At 39.5% G+C, this 15550-nt stretch overlaps 1 protein-coding gene across 1 annotated transcript in view; it reads left to right on the top strand.

The window, feature by feature from the left end:
* NUP160 (nucleoporin 160) overlaps positions 1-15550 on the top strand; it is a 55592-nt gene that overhangs the window by 19685 nt on the left and 20357 nt on the right. Inside the window, exons 12-23 of the mRNA XM_060018911.1 lie at positions 719-802; positions 1063-1233; positions 1999-2098; positions 2370-2535; positions 3230-3357; positions 3444-3604; positions 5750-5883; positions 6545-6615; positions 7300-7459; positions 8977-9046; positions 9631-9729; positions 10999-11118. Of these exons, the coding sequence (XP_059874894.1) occupies positions 719-802; positions 1063-1233; positions 1999-2098; positions 2370-2535; positions 3230-3357; positions 3444-3604; positions 5750-5883; positions 6545-6615; positions 7300-7459; positions 8977-9046; positions 9631-9729; positions 10999-11118 (1464 nt within the window). The remainder of the gene's footprint in view (positions 1-718; positions 803-1062; positions 1234-1998; positions 2099-2369; positions 2536-3229; positions 3358-3443; positions 3605-5749; positions 5884-6544; positions 6616-7299; positions 7460-8976; positions 9047-9630; positions 9730-10998; positions 11119-15550) is intronic.

Genomic DNA, 15550 nt, shown 5'->3' with positions numbered 1-15550 from the left:
ACCTACCCCACCACTACTCTAGCTCACCTTTGTGCCAGTCAGGATGTATATGTTTGGCATCATCTTATATCTTCCTCCAGCTAAGCAATAGCCATTATGTTTCCTTTTGCTTTTTGTAATGATCCAGATGTACCCAATTATAATTCTTACAGATTCATGAGCTTCTATAGTTTATTCTGGACTATAGAAACTATTTCAAAGTTGCTATGATTTCACAATTAGAAGTTATTTGCATACGACTTCCCTGGTGGCGCAGTGGGTAAGAATCCGCCTGCCAATGCAGGGGACACGGGTTCAAGCCCTGGTCCGGGAAGATCCCACATGCCATGGAGCAACTAAGCCCGTGCGCCGCAACTACTGAGCCTGCGCTCTAGAGCCCGCAAACCACACTACTGAAGCCCATGTGCCTAGAGCCCGTGCTCCACAATAGGAGAAGCTACCACAATGAGAAGCCCAAGCACCCCAAAAAAGAGTAGCCCCACTCACCACAACCAGAGAAAGCCCACGGGCAACAACAAGGACCCAACGCAGCCAATCAATCAATCAATTTATAAAAAGTTATTTGCGCAATGTTAAGAGTAAATGTGTGTTTCAGGCATGTCCAGTCTCTATTGTATAGTATATTACCTCAGTATCTTCTGACCTGGAGTATTTTTCATTCAGTTTTTAGTAGTATGTGATACTCTAAAGTGTCTCTTTGTATCTGTTTTATTTTTAGATTTTCTGTCGAGGAACTGACAGGAATTTAGATCTCTCCTGGAATGAACTAAAGAAAGAAGTTACTTTAGCTGTTGAAAGTGAGGTGAGGTTTGGGTAAAGAAAGAATAATAATTTCTTTCATCTCCCTATGGAGCAGATTGGTACTGAGAAATTGTTCAGATTGTTCCTTGGACCTTGTTACTAAGAACTATAAATGTCTAAACCTTTTAATTAGTCTATGGCATGTAATGCATAAGGGATATTCATTTGCCTATAGCTTAGTAAAATGATATTAAACAATTATGTTTTGGGGGGAGAAAGATCCCAAATGGTATCAAGAGTATTTTTTTTTTCCATTGCCAGCTCCAAGGAAGTGTAACAGAGTATGAATTTTCCCAGGAAGAGTTCCGAAATTTACAACAGGAATTTTGGTGCAAGTTCTATGCCTGCTGTCTTCAGTATCAAGAAGCCCTTTCTCATCCTCTTGCCCTACATGTGAATCCACACACAAACATGGTGTGCCTGCTGAAAAAAGTAAGAGCAGAAACATAACAGAAGAACTCCTTTAGACTGTTCAGTGGGTCTTTCAGAATGTAGTGTCTATTGTATATTGTAGTTAGCTTTTAGGATTTTGGTGGGTTTTTTGTTGGGCGGGGGTCCTAAAATTATAGTTCATTTTTGTTTAAATATTCTTCTGCATTATTTATACTTTCTTGCATCTTGTTTTGTATTGAAGTGATTTCTAATTTGAAAGTTACAAGAGTAATACAGAGAACTTCTGTATACTCTTCAACCAGATTCACTGTTCCTTAACTTCCATTGCTTTTTTCTTTCTATAGATATGTTTTTTTCTTCCTGAGCCACTTGAGAGTTAGTTATAAACATCATTCCCCTTAATCCTTACACATTTTAGCATGTATCTTAAGCACAAGGGTATTCTTATATTACCACAGCACAATTTAAAGATCAGGCAGTTTGATATTGATATAATATTATACAGTTTATATTCAAATTTTACCAGTTGTGCTTACAATTTTTATTCTTGATCTGGGATCCAATCCAAGATCTTGCATTTATTTAGTTGTCAGGTTTCTTTAGCTTAATCTCCAGCTGTTGTCAGCCTTTCTTTGTCTTTCATGACAATGACATTTTTTTGAAGACTACGCCTGTTGTTTGGTAGAGTGTCCCTTTATTTGGATTTGTCTGGGGTTAGCTCATGATAAGATTCAGGTCTCAAATATTTTTTATCTTTAAACATTCACTGAAAAAAAAGTGTAACTGGAAGATTTGTATTTCCAGGGGTACCTGTCTTTCCTTGTGCCTTCCTCCTTTGTGGATCATTTATATCTCCTACCTGATGAGAATCTTTTGACAGAGGATGAGACAATCATATCTGATGGTAATAGTAATTGTTATGTCCATATTTAAGCCCTTTCCGCCATGAACCCTATGCTTTCTTTCAAATGAATGCAGAAAACATTGATTTCCACTGTGGTCTTTCCTGGCCAGTTTACCACACTGTAGATATTTTAGGGGAAACTGAAGAGGGCTAAACATCTTTAAGACCTCAGATAGATACCTGGCATTTAATTATTAATATTTTAATTTAATATTAGCTAGCAGCTCTTCATTGGCTTGAGACGTGAATGTCAACTTTCTCTTACTTATAGATGTGGATGTTGCTCGGGATGTCGTATGTCTCATAAAATGCCTTCGGCTGATTGGAGAGTCAGTAACTACGGATATGTCAGTAATGATGGACATGAGTTGTTACAACCTACAGTCTCCAGAAAAGGCTGCAGAACAGATTCTGGAAGATTTGATCGCTATTGATGTGTAAGGAGAATTTAGGGTAAAGTCCATTTCCTAATGGAAATTTAGCAATTCTCAGTGCCAAAATCAGGTGGTTTTTTTTGGTTTGTTTTTTGTTTTGCGGTACGCGGGCCTCTCACTGTTGTGGCCTCTCCCGTCGCGGAGCACAGGCTCCAGACGCGCAGGCTCAGTGGCCATGGCTCACGGACCTAGCCACTCCGCGGCATGTGGGATCTTCCCGGACCGGGGCACGAACCGTGTCCCCTGCATTGGCAGGCGGACTCTGAACCACTGCGCCACTAGGGAAGCCCCCCAAATCAGGTTTTTAATGTGCACTCAAGTGTGTACAAAGTAGAGGCTTAAAGTTAAAGTGAGTTGCCATGATTCTCAGTAGATATTTCAGCTTTTAAACAGAAAATCTAATACATGAATTCAGGTTTGGAAACAGACTCATGAATTATGGTCTGGCTATTAACTGAGCTATAAATTCTAAAATGTAAAAGTATTTTTCTCACATTCATTTTGTCTGTCATTTCCAAAAAAAAAATAGGGAAAAATTTCTGCATGGAGAAAAGTATCTTGTACACCAGAGTGATTATCTCTACTCCTTTATTATATGGCTGGTTTTCCTGTTTCATAGAGCATTTAGCTTATACGGCATATAGAGTCTATCTCATATATTCTCGGTAGTAATAGGAATTTTCTAATTTCCTTATAGAGACAGTGTGATGGAGGATATTTGTAGTAAACTGCAAGAGATTAGGAACCCAATCCATGCCATTGGACTTCTTATACGGGAAATGGATTATGAAACAGAAGTGGAAATGGAAAAGGGATTCGATCCAGGTAAATGACAGAACAACAAATGTACCTCTCTGATTTAGAGAAAACAGTGATACATTTAACTGTTTTGTTTTGTTTTTTAATTACAGCTCAGCCTTTGAATATTCGAATGAATCTTTCCCAGGTCTATGGTAGTAGCACAGCAGGGCGTATTGTGTGCAGAAGTGTGTGTAAAATTGCCAGTACTCGCTTCCTCATCTGCCGAGACCTCTTGATCTTACAGCAGCTACTAATGAGGCTAGGAGATGCAGTAAGTACTACCTGAGGGAAAGCTTGTAACATCTGAAACCTCTTCTTGACCTACAGGCACATAGCAGAATGTCAGCTCTGAGAGCACGGAGACTTCTGTCTTTGTTCACTGCTCTATCCCCCATGCTTGGCCCTTAGTAGGTACTCTATAAATACAGGCTGAATTAAGAATGAGTAAACATGATAACCTAAAATTACAGATTAAGAACGTATATGAAGCAGGTTGTTTTACTCTTTGTGTATATGATGGTGGGATAATTTGTGTATATAATGGTGGGATAATTTCCTAGGGTGGCTCTCCCAAAATGTAGTATTATTAGTACAACTTTGGATGTGATAGCAGGGCACCATTTAGTGTGGAGAAGAGAGGAAGAAGAAGAAAAAGAACTTCTCTATTTCTGCAGTACAGGATTTACCCTAAGCAGTTTTAAGATTATAGAGTTTGTTTTGGGGGTCCTCCTAACTCCATTCTCTGCATCCTTTTCCATTTTATTCTCCTTAGGCCACCAGACCCTTGTTACCATACAACTGCCCTCTTCTCCCCACCTTCTGAATGTTTTATGTTCAAAAATTACCTTTCTGCCCACCATCAGAAGTCCCATTTATCTCACTCATCTGAACCTGACAAGGAAGCCATCTAATTCATGTTAATGTATAAATAGCTGAAAGGCCTTTGGGGCTCCCAGGGATATTTATACTTTTTAAATCAGAATTTATTAACTCATATACGTTGCTAATGGCAGAATTTCAGGTAAAAATAAGGAAATAACATTTAGGAAGATGATTTGTTTAGGACACCAAGGAGAAACAGGAACCTTTCCTGAGAGTCTGTCACTTAGGGCAGCCCTTACTAACCGAGTTCTTTTTAATCTTTGTAGATTCTTCCATTTCTTCAGGTTTTGGGGGGTATTTTTGTTTGTTTTTTTGTTTGTTTGTTTGCCGCATGGCTTGCAGGATCTTAGTCCCCCAACCAGGGATTGAACCCAGACTCTGACAGTGAAAGCCTGAGTTCTAACCACTGGACCACCAGGGAATTCATCTGTAATCTTCTACCCAGTGATAACCACTATTACATTTTTTTTTAATATTTATTTATTTTGCTGCGCCGGGTCATAGTTGAGGCATGCGAGATCTTTTCGTTGCAGCATGCGGACTCTTAGTTGCAGCATGCCTGCGGGATCTAGTTCCCCAACCAGGGATCAAAACCAGGCTCCCTGCATTGGAAGCGTGGAGTCTTACCCACTGGACCAGGGAAGTCCCGCTATTTACATTTTGTTATACGCCCATTTTTTTTCTCTGCAAATAGTTTTAAAATTTTATTAGAAAATTAGTATATGTTATATACTATTTTTCAGAATCTGGTTGTTTTTATTCTTCCACTTTACAAATCTCACCAGCATATTCACATGTTACTAAGTATTTTTATACAACATTACTTTTAATAGTTACCTACTATAATTTTAATTTATTCAACCAATCCTGTGGCCATCCAGGTTGTTGCCAGTTTTCCCCTTATAGATAGAACTTTCTGCACCCCTTTGACTGTATCTCCAGGATGAATTCTAAGAACTAGAATTGATTGGTCATAAGTTAACACACATGTTTTTTTCTTTTCGGCCACGCCGCGTGGCATACGGATCTTAGCTCCCTGACCAGGGAACGATGAACCTGTGCACCCCACAGTGGAAGCGCGGAGTCTTAACCACTGGACCACCAGAGAAGTCCCAAAGTTATGCACATTTTTAAAACTTTTGGTATTCTTGTAAAATTTTCCTCTAATGGTCATACCTATTTTTACCCAAGACCAGAAGCTTAAGAAAGGACTTAGATTTCCCTGTTACTCTTCTTGAGTCCTGAACCTACAGATTTAATGAAAGTTAAGCTGTTTGTTGTTGTTTTCTTTTACACCATCAGCTCCCATGACATGGTGAGCTGTTTTTTATTATTTTGTACTGTTAAATGGGTAGATATTTTTGCCGCCTGCTACCCCAAAATGTAATAGGTGTGTTGCTTTTATGTATGTGTATGTGTTGCTTTTATGTATGCCCTTTGTAACTGTATTATTTTATTTTACCTCCACCTGAACCTAAGAGTTATCATTACTAACTGCTGTTTACTGTCTCACCCACCCACCCACCACGTATAGGTGATTTTGGGAGCTGGTCAGCTCTTTCAGGCTCAGCAAGAACTACTACATCGAACAGCTCCCCTCCTCTTATCTTATTACCTCATTAAATGGGGAAGTCAGTGCTTGGCTACTGATGTTCCAGTTGACACACTGTGAGTTTCATTGTTCTGATTATTTTAAAAGTAAATTGTGAGCTTAATTATTTTTTCCATTGTCTGAAAGAAAAAAAAATTTAATATTATGCTATAGCACTGATATACCTTTAAAATTCAGAGCTTTCAGGTACTCCCTTTTATAAAGGTTAAAGGCAACTTCTAAGAATGAAAATAATAAATATATATTTATTATTATATATGTGTATGTATAATGCAAAGACAAATCCTGTTGAAGGCAAAATAATAAGATGAGGTCATGGGGAAAGTTAGACCACACATAAAAATGTGCTAGTTATTAAGGGTAGGCTGAGATTCTTTATAGCCAAAAGAAGAAAGAAAATTCAATATGTACCTACAAGACTCACATTTCAATTAGATAAGCCATTTTGTTTTTGCTGGCAAGGGAAAGATTTTCATGGCATGGAGGTCTTAAGAAATTTCTGCTCTGGCTTCTCATTGAAGGATCACTGAATGATACGATGGGCAACAATCTGAACCATGGCTCATTTTCCAGATTTTCTTGTGCTTTCAACGGAGCTTTCATGTGTAATTTGTTAATAAAATTGACAGTGTTCTTGATAGGCTAACTTGTTGAAGTAATGTTTAGCATAGGAGAATTTATTGAGCTGTTGTTTTTCTGTTTTCCTTTTCCTCACAGGGAGTCTAATCTTCAACATTTATCAGTACTGGAACTAACTGACTCTGGTGCTTTAATGGCAAATAAGTTCGGTAAGGACTGGACTGTGTATGCATTTGATTTCAAGTTTGGCATTTATTGCATATTCATTAAAGTGGTCTTTTGCCACCTTTGCTTTGGAAAGGTCGGTTAGGCTGTGCTTTCACCTTGAGAGGGTACAAGCAAGCTGTGTCCTGAGACCTCTGGTTGTGACAAGAGGTTTGTGCAGGTGTAACCCTAGATCAGACATAAATGAAGGGTATTGCGTGTGTTTATATGCACTGCTGCTTTTCCATTGTATATTGACACTCCAGTGATTAATTCAACAAAATCTTTTTTTTAATTTGCGAAGTTCATATAGCTTTTGTAATCTTGTTTTCATCAGCAGATATTCAAAAGGAGCCCTCTCTCACGCTTGAGAACCATTCTGGAGAATTTATTTTCTATTCTTTAGGTATAAAACTTAGAATCTTAGGACTGTACTTACTGGAAGCACTTTCTAGAGAAAAGGAATGACTACAATGTTAAGTGGTTTTTTTATCGCATTTATATTAGTACTTCATAGTTTACAGATTGCTTTTATTTATATTGGCATTGATTACACCAGTGATGCATTTTATATTTTGAAATAAAAAATGTTCTTTGTTACAGGCGTAAAATGAATCAGTAGACTGTCTTAATTGAAAATTGATGCTACTATCACAAGTTGGTGACTGTTAAAACTTTTTATTTTTAAGTATCTAGCCCTCAGACAATTGTGGAGTTATTCTTCCAAGAAGTTGCAAGAAAACACATTATATCTCATTTGTTCTCTCAACCAAAGGCACCTCTAAGCCAGACTGAGTTGAACTGGCCTGAGATGATTACTGCAATTACCAGTTATTTATTGCAGCTTTTGTATCCTTTCATTTAAAAGCCAGTTGAATGGTTTCTCTTATCCAAATAGTCTAAGATTCAGTAATATTCTGCCTGTGTAATGAAGATTTTTTTTTTTTTTTTTTTTGCGGTACGTGGGCCTCTCACTGCTGCGGCCTCTCCCGTCGCGGAGCACAGGCTCCGGACGCGCAGGCCCAGCGGCCACGGCCCACGGGCCCAGCCGCTCCGCGGCACACGGGATCCTCCCAGACCGGGGCACGAACCCCTGTCCCCTGCACCGGCAGTCGGACTCCCAACCACTGCACCACCAGGGAAGCCCTGTAATGAAGATTTTTAATGAGGTTGGGTACTTATCCCCCCAACAAGAGATGATATTTATTTTCAGATATCCCAATTTTTATTTTCTTTTAATTTGTTTTTTTGCTCAGGAGTTGAGCCAGATTTTATTGGTGCACACACATTTGATACCTAGATCTCTTTTTTATATATATATATAATTTATTTATTATTTTATTTTTTAATTTTTGGCTGCGATGGGTCTTTGTTGCGGAACACGGGCTTTCTCTCATTGCGGTGTGTGGGCTTCTCATCGCAGTGGCTTCTCCTGTTGTGGAGCACGGGCTCTAGGGTGTGCAGGCTTCATAGTAGTTGTGGCTCATGGGCTCCAGAGCGCAGGCTCGGTAGTTATGGCACACGGGTTTAGTTGCTCCGTGGCATGTGGGATCTTCGGGGACCAGGGCTTGAACCCATGTTGCCTGCATTGGCAGGCAGATTCTTAACCACTGCGCCACCAGGGAAGCCCTAGATCTCTTTTAAAACATACATTCATCAAATATTTATTGAATGGCTCTGTATGCCAGGCGCTGTGTTAGGTACTGGGTATCCACTGGCATAGTATGCTTGTGCAATATACTAGCTAGAATTAGAAGTGACCACCCAGTGATGAAATACATGCTTTAGTCCATTGTTAATTGAGCTCTAATCTAGGTGACTAGGCTCCTAGTATCTAACCTTTCCACTATGCTTGTCTAATATTAAAGTTACATAATTACGTAAAAAGGACGTGTGCCATGCCACCTTCCCTTTACCTTTTTTTAAAATTAATTTAAAAAATTTTTTTATTTCTGGTTGCGGTGGGTCTTCGTTGCTGTGCGCGGGCTTTCTGTAGTTGCGGCGAGCGGGGGCTACTCTTCCTTGCGGTGCGCGGGCTTCTCGTTGCGGTGGCTTCTCTTGTTGCAGAGCACGGGCTCTAGGTGTGCAGGCTTCAGTAGTTGTGGCTCACGGGCTCTAGAGCGCAGGCTCAGTAGTTGTTGCGCAGGGGCTTAGTTGCTCCGTGATATGTGGGATCTTCCCAGAACAGGGCTCGAACCCGTGTCCCCTGCACTGGCAGGCGGATTCTTAACCACTGCGCCACCAGGGAAGCCCCTCTTTACCTTCTTTTTAAAAATTAAGCCATTTCATGGAGTTTGATGCCTAACATGTATTGATATATTTAAGTTTTGCCAAAACAGTAAATAATCTCCTTAACCAATGACTAGATGGCCTAGCAATCCTGGTTGCCTCTTTCTAGAATGTTTGATGGGAAATTGTCAGTATGTACAATTGCAGGTGAGTACTGTTGAACATTTCAGGACAATCATTCTTGTAAAGAATGGAATACCTGGGACTTTTTTCTTTGTAAATGTTTCCTGCATTTTAATTGGGCTGATAGTAAGAACCACAATAATGTACACTCATTTACACTGAAACATACCCCAGAGAGATTTTCTTTACTTCCCTCTTGGCAGTATCATTCCTAACAATTTTTTATAGAGCATTTTTTTGTTAGTTCTCTTTGTTGGGTTCTCTTTATAGTAAGAAAACATACCATTGTCTTAATGTAAATCCTTCACTGGAATCCAGTCAGTTGAACCAGTAAATACCAAAAGTTGGAAAATTGCTAGGATGGAAAGTGCATGTTTGTTTACATGTGTTAGTGTTATTGCAGTCCTGTTTGCTTTCTTAAAGTGTCTAATAACCTAGTATAAGAATGGATTAATGGGATTCGGTTTTAATCTCCAGATGATTTCTGGAGATACAACTTTTGTGTTGATTGACCACTATCTTCTCTCCCTCTGTGAAGAACTTGGAAATGAGTATCTCCTTAAGGAATATTTATTCTCTAATCAGAAAGCATCTTTTATGCCTTTAAGGATTATATTCAACTGCTACATCCCTGGTGTCAAGTCAATGTTGGTTCCTGTCGATTTATGCTGGGACGGTGTTACCTGGTTACAGGAGAGGGACAGAAGGTAAACTGCATTTGAAAGATGAGCAAACCTTAGTGCAAGGAGAACACTTAGTTTCCATCTAAGTGAGGGAATGGGAGGCACAGAATCCTCCAGATAAAGATACAGAAAACTAATAGTGCCAACAAGGGGCATAATATACCTGTGGGGACCGTTTAGCTTCACATACTTTGCAGATTACTTAGGACACAGGAAAATATGAAGAAGAAAACATTAAAACCCTCCTGCCCCTGTGCAGGTATTTTTAGGGATACATTTTTGCAAATAAAATTTATTTCTCAATTACACTGTTTTTATTATATCTTTTTTTTTTTTTGGCTGCATTGGGTCTTCGTTGCTGTGCATGGGCTTCCTCTAGTTGTGGCAAGCGGGGGCTACTCTTCGTTGCAGTGCACAGGCTTCTCATTGCAGTGGCTTCTCCTGTTGCAGAGCAAGGGCTCTGAGCGCATAGGCTCAGTAGTTGTGGCTCGCAGGCTCTACAGCGCAGGCTCAGTAGTCGTGGCGCACGGGCTTAGTTGCTCTGCGGCATGTGGGATCTTCCCGGACCAGGGCTCGAACCCGTATCCCCTGCATTGGCAGGTGGATTCTTAACCACTGCACCACCTGGGAAGTCCTATATCTTTTTTTTATGCTGGTTTTCTTCCCATTATGGTAGTTTACATTTCTAATTTTTTCTTCATATCCTGTTATGGAGCTTTTCAAACATAAAGAAAAGTTCAAAGACTTTCATATTAAACAATCATATACCCCCCGCTCAAATTCTACAGTTGTTAACATGTTGCTACAGTTGGTGTATCACATTTATCCATCAATTTTCTTATTAAAGTTTACTTTTTAATTAACAGCATTTAAGTTAAAAAGTTAGATAAATTAGGGCTTCCCTGGTGGCGCAGTGGTTGAGAGTCCGCCTGCCGGTGCAGGGGACACAGGTTCGTGCCCTAGTCCGGGAAGATCCCACATGCCGCGGAGCGCCTGGCCCCATGAGCCATGGCCGCTGAGCCTATGCGTCCGGAGCCTGTGCTCCTCAACGGGAGAGTCCACAACAGTGAGAGGCCCGCATACCGAAAAAAAGAAAAAGTTAGATAAATTAAAGAAAATATTAAATATTGCATCAGAGAGAATTTAGATATGACAGAAACTGCAAATGCAGTCAATGGTCTTAAATAATTTTATTTCTTTTTTGGTTCTCGTTGGTACAAGAAACCTTGACTTATAGCACCTAGAAGTGGAACAGTCTATCATAAGTCATTTTGTATTCTTCTATTTCTCCAGGCTCTGGAATGTTTCTGCCAGGCAGCATCTGAAGTGGGCAAAGAGGAATTCTTAGATCGCTTGATCCGTTCAGAGGATGGGGAGATTGTGTCCACCCCCAGGCTGCAGTATTATGATAAGGTATATTCTGTCATGGTTTGGTCCTTCTTATACCACTCTGTGTAAAAATGTAACAGGGCAGGGGGGGCAGATAAATTAGGAGTTTGGGATTAACATATACACACTACTATATATAAAATAGGTAAACAACAAGGACCTACTGTATAGCACAAGGAACTGTACTCAATATCTTGTAATAACCTATAATGGAAAAGAATCTGAGAAAGAATATGAATATATACATATAGATAAATATGTATAACTGAATCACTTTGCTGTACATTTGAAACTAACACAACATTGTAAATTAACTATACTTCAGTTTAAAAAAAGTATCTGAAATATATTAGTTTAGTATTTGGGGAGAAAAATAACATAAAAATTTAATCACTCCCTGAATCTCCAAATGAAGAGAAAAATGAATTTGCCTAGAGAAATTGAAGAAACATATTTTAAAATTTGATATATGGTTTTTTTGTTTTTTCATTTTTTTTTATTTGGTTGCACTGGGTCTTAGTTGCAGCAGGAGGGCTCCTTAGTTGCGGCATGCATGTGGGATCTAGTTCCCTGACCAGGGATCAAACCCTGGCCCCCTGCATTGGGAGCACGGAGTCTTAACCACTGCGCCACCAAGGAAGTCCCTGATAAATGTTTTTAACTTAAATGAAATTCCCATCATGATATAATTTTGTTAGCTCTGTCATCATTAGAACTTTGTTACTTAGTATTCATCTTGCTGATATCTCAAAGAATTAACTTGTAATGCTGTATTTAGCCTTAGTTTGTGATTTAGCCCTGGGTACCCCTCCTGACCTTTTTTTCCTTCTACTCTTTCCTGTGGTCACTCACTCAGCTATAACAGTAGTGGCCTTCTTACTGTCTCATAAAAGCCAAGCACATACTCTGTTCCCTTCAGGACCTTTCTCCCTGCTGTTCCTCATCCTGGAATGGTCTTCCTCCAGGTAGTCAAGTTTCTAATGCCCTCATTTCATACAGGTCTCTGCTCCTGTGTCACCTCCTGAGAGTTCCTCCCTGCCTTGCCTACAAAGAAGCAGAGTAACTGTCATGCACGTGCTCTCCTGCACACCTGCTCCTTCTCTCCCTTAGTGCAGAGTGAGGCACTGTGGGCAGTCTCCTTGCCCCGCTTTATTTTTCTTTATGACATTTAGCCATGCTTGATGTTATATTTTAGACTCTATGTTATTTTTTTTTCACATCTTTATTGGAATATAAGTGCTTTACAATGTTGTGTTAGTTTCTGCTATACAAAGTGAATCAACTGTATGTATACATATATCCCCATATCCCCTCCCTCTTGAGCCTCCCTCCCACCCTCCCTATCCCATCCCTCTAGGTCTTCACAAAGCACTGAGCTGATCTCCCTGTGCTATGCAGCTTCCCACTAGCCATCCATTTTACATTTGGTAGTGTATATACGTCAGTGCTGCCCTCTGACTTCATCCCAGCTTCCCCGCCCCCACCACCAGTGACCTCAAGTCTGTTCTCTACGTCTGCGTCTTTATTTCTGCCCTGCCACTAGGTTCATCAGTACCGCTTTTTAAAATTCCATATATATGCATTAGCATACAGTATTTGTTTTTCTCTTTCTGAGTTACTTCACTCTGTATGACAGATTTTTCGTCCATTCACCTCACTACAAATAACTCAATTTCGTTCCTTTTTATGGCTGAGTAATATTCCATAATATATATGTGCCACAATCTTCTTTATGCAGTCATCTGTTGATGGACATTTAGGTTGTTTCCATATCCTGGCTATTGTAAACAGTGCTGCAATGAACACTGTGGTATGTGTCTCTTTTTGAATTATGGTTTTCTCAGGGTATATGCCCAGTAGTGGGATTGCTGGGTCATATGGTAGTTCTATTTTTAGTTTTTTAAGGAACCTCCATACTGTTCTATATAGTGGTTGTATCAGTTTCATTCCCACCAACAGTAGGAGGGTTCCCTTTTCTCCACACCCTCTCTAGCATTTATTGTTTGTAGATTTTTTGATGATGGCCATTCTGACTGGTGTGAGGTGATACCTCACTGTAGTTTTGATTTGCATTTCTCTAATGATTAGTGATGTTGAGCATCTCTTCATGCGTTTGTTGGCCATCTGTATGTCTTCTTTGGAGAAATGTCTATTTAGGTCTTCTGCCCATTATTGGACTGGGTTGTTTGTTTTTTTGACATTGACCTGCATGAGCTGCTTGTATATCTTGGAGATTAATCCTTTGTCAGTTGCTTCGTTTGCAAATAATTTCTTCCATTCTGAGGGTTGTCTTTTTTCTTGTTTATGGTTTCCTTTGCTGTGCAGAAGATTTTAAGTTTCATTGGGTCCCGTTTGTTTATTTTTGTTTTTATTTCCATTACTGTAGGAGGTGGGTCAAAAAGGATCTTGCTGTGATTTACATCATGGAGTGTTCTGCCTATGTTTTCCTCTAAGAGTTTTATAGTATCTGACCTTACATTTAGGTCTTTAATCCATTTTGAGTTTATTTTTGTGTATGGTGTTAGGGAGTGTTCTTTTTTTGTTGTTGTTGTTGTTGTTTTTGGCTGCATTGGGTCTTCCGTTGCTGCACACGGGCTTTCTCTAGTTGTGGTGAGCGGAGGCTACTCTTCGTGTGGTTTGAGGGCTTCTCATTATGGTGGCTTCTCCTGTTGCAGACCACGGGCTCTAGGCACGTGGGCTTCAGTAGCTGTGGCACACAGGCTCAGTAGTTGTGGCTCATGGGCTCTAGAGCACAGGCCCAGTAGTTGTGGCGCACGGGCTTAGTTGCTCCATGGCCTGTGGGATCTTCCCAGACCAGGGATTGAACCCATGTCCCCTGCACTGGCAGGCAGATTCTTAACCACTGCGCCACCAGGGAAGTCCGGGAGTGTTCTAATTTCATTCTTTTACATTAGCTGTCCATTTTTCCCAGCACCACTTATTGAAGAGGCTGTCTTTTCTCCATTTTCTATTCTTGCCTCCTTTATCAAAGATAAGGTGACCATATGTGTGTGGGCTTTCTATCTTGTTGCATTGATCTATATTTCTGTATTTGTGTCAGTACCATACTGTCTTGATTACTGTAGCTTTGTAGTATAGTCTGAAGTCAGGGAGCCTGATTTCTCCAGCTCTGTTTTTCTTTCTCGAAGATTGCTTTGGCTATTTAGGATCTTTTGTGTTTCCTTACAAATTGTAAGATTTCTTGTTCTAGTTCTGTGAAAAATGCCATTGGTAATTTGATAGGGATTGCATTGAACCTGTAGATTGCTTTGAGTAGTGTAGTCATTTTCACAATATTGATTCTTCCAATCCAGGAGCATGGTATATCTCTCCATCTGTTTATGTTATCTTTGATTTCTTTCATCAGTGTTTTATAGTTTTCTGAGTACAGGTCTTTTGCCTCCTTAGGTATGTTTATTCCTAGGTATTTTATTCTTTTTGTTGTGATGGTAAAATGGGATTGTTTCCTTAATTTCTCTTTCTGATCTTTTGTTGTTAGTGTACAGGAATGCAAGAGATTTCTGTGCATTAATTTTGTTTCCTGCAACCTTACCAAATTCATTGATTAGTTCTAGTAGTTTTCTGGTGGCATCTTTAGGCTGTTCTATGTATAGTATCATGTCATCTGCAAACGTTGACAGTTTTACTTCTTCTTTTCCAATTTGTATTCCTTTTATTTCTTTTTCTTCTCTGATTGCTATGGCTAGGATGTCTAATACTATGTTGAATAATAGTGGCGAGAGTGGACGTCCTTGTCTTGTTCCTGATCTTAGAGGAAATGCCTTCAGTTTTTCACCATTGAGAATGATGTTTGCTGTGGGTTTGTCGTATGTGGCTTTTATTCTGTTGAGATAGGTTCCTCTGCACCCACTTTCTGGAGAGTTTTCATCATAAATAGGTGTTGGATTTTGTCAAAAGCTTTTTCTGCATCTATTAAGATGATCATATGGTTTTTGTTCTTCAATTTGTTAATATGGTGTATCACATTGATTGTTTTACATATATTGAAGAATCCTTGCATCTCTGGGAAAAATCCCACTTGATCATGGTGTATGATCCTTTTAATGTGTTGCTGGATTCTGTTTGCTAGTATTTTGTTGAGGATTTTTGCATCTGTGTTCATCAGTGATATTGGTCTATAATTTTCTTTTTTTGTGATATCTTTGTCCGGTTTTGGTATCAGGGTGATGATGCCCTCGTAGAACAAGTTTGGGAGTGTTCCTCCCTCCGCAATTTTTTGGAAGAGTTTGAGAAGGATAGGTGTTAATTCTTCTCTAAATGTTTGATAGAATTCACCTATGAAGCCATCTGTCCTGGACTTCTCTTTGTTGGAAGATTTTTAATTACAGTTTCAATTTCACTACCTGTGATTGGTCTGTTTATATTTTCTAATTCTTCCTGGTTCTATCTGGGAAGGTTTTACTCTTCCAAGAATTTGTCCATTTCTTTCAGATTA

Source organism: Delphinus delphis, chromosome 8 (genome assembly GCF_949987515.2).
Source record: "Delphinus delphis chromosome 8, mDelDel1.2, whole genome shotgun sequence".
Lineage (NCBI taxonomy): Eukaryota > Metazoa > Chordata > Mammalia > Artiodactyla > Delphinidae > Delphinus > Delphinus delphis.
Note: the sequence above shows the minus strand (reverse complement) of the source record. Positions and strands in the feature narration are given on the sequence as shown.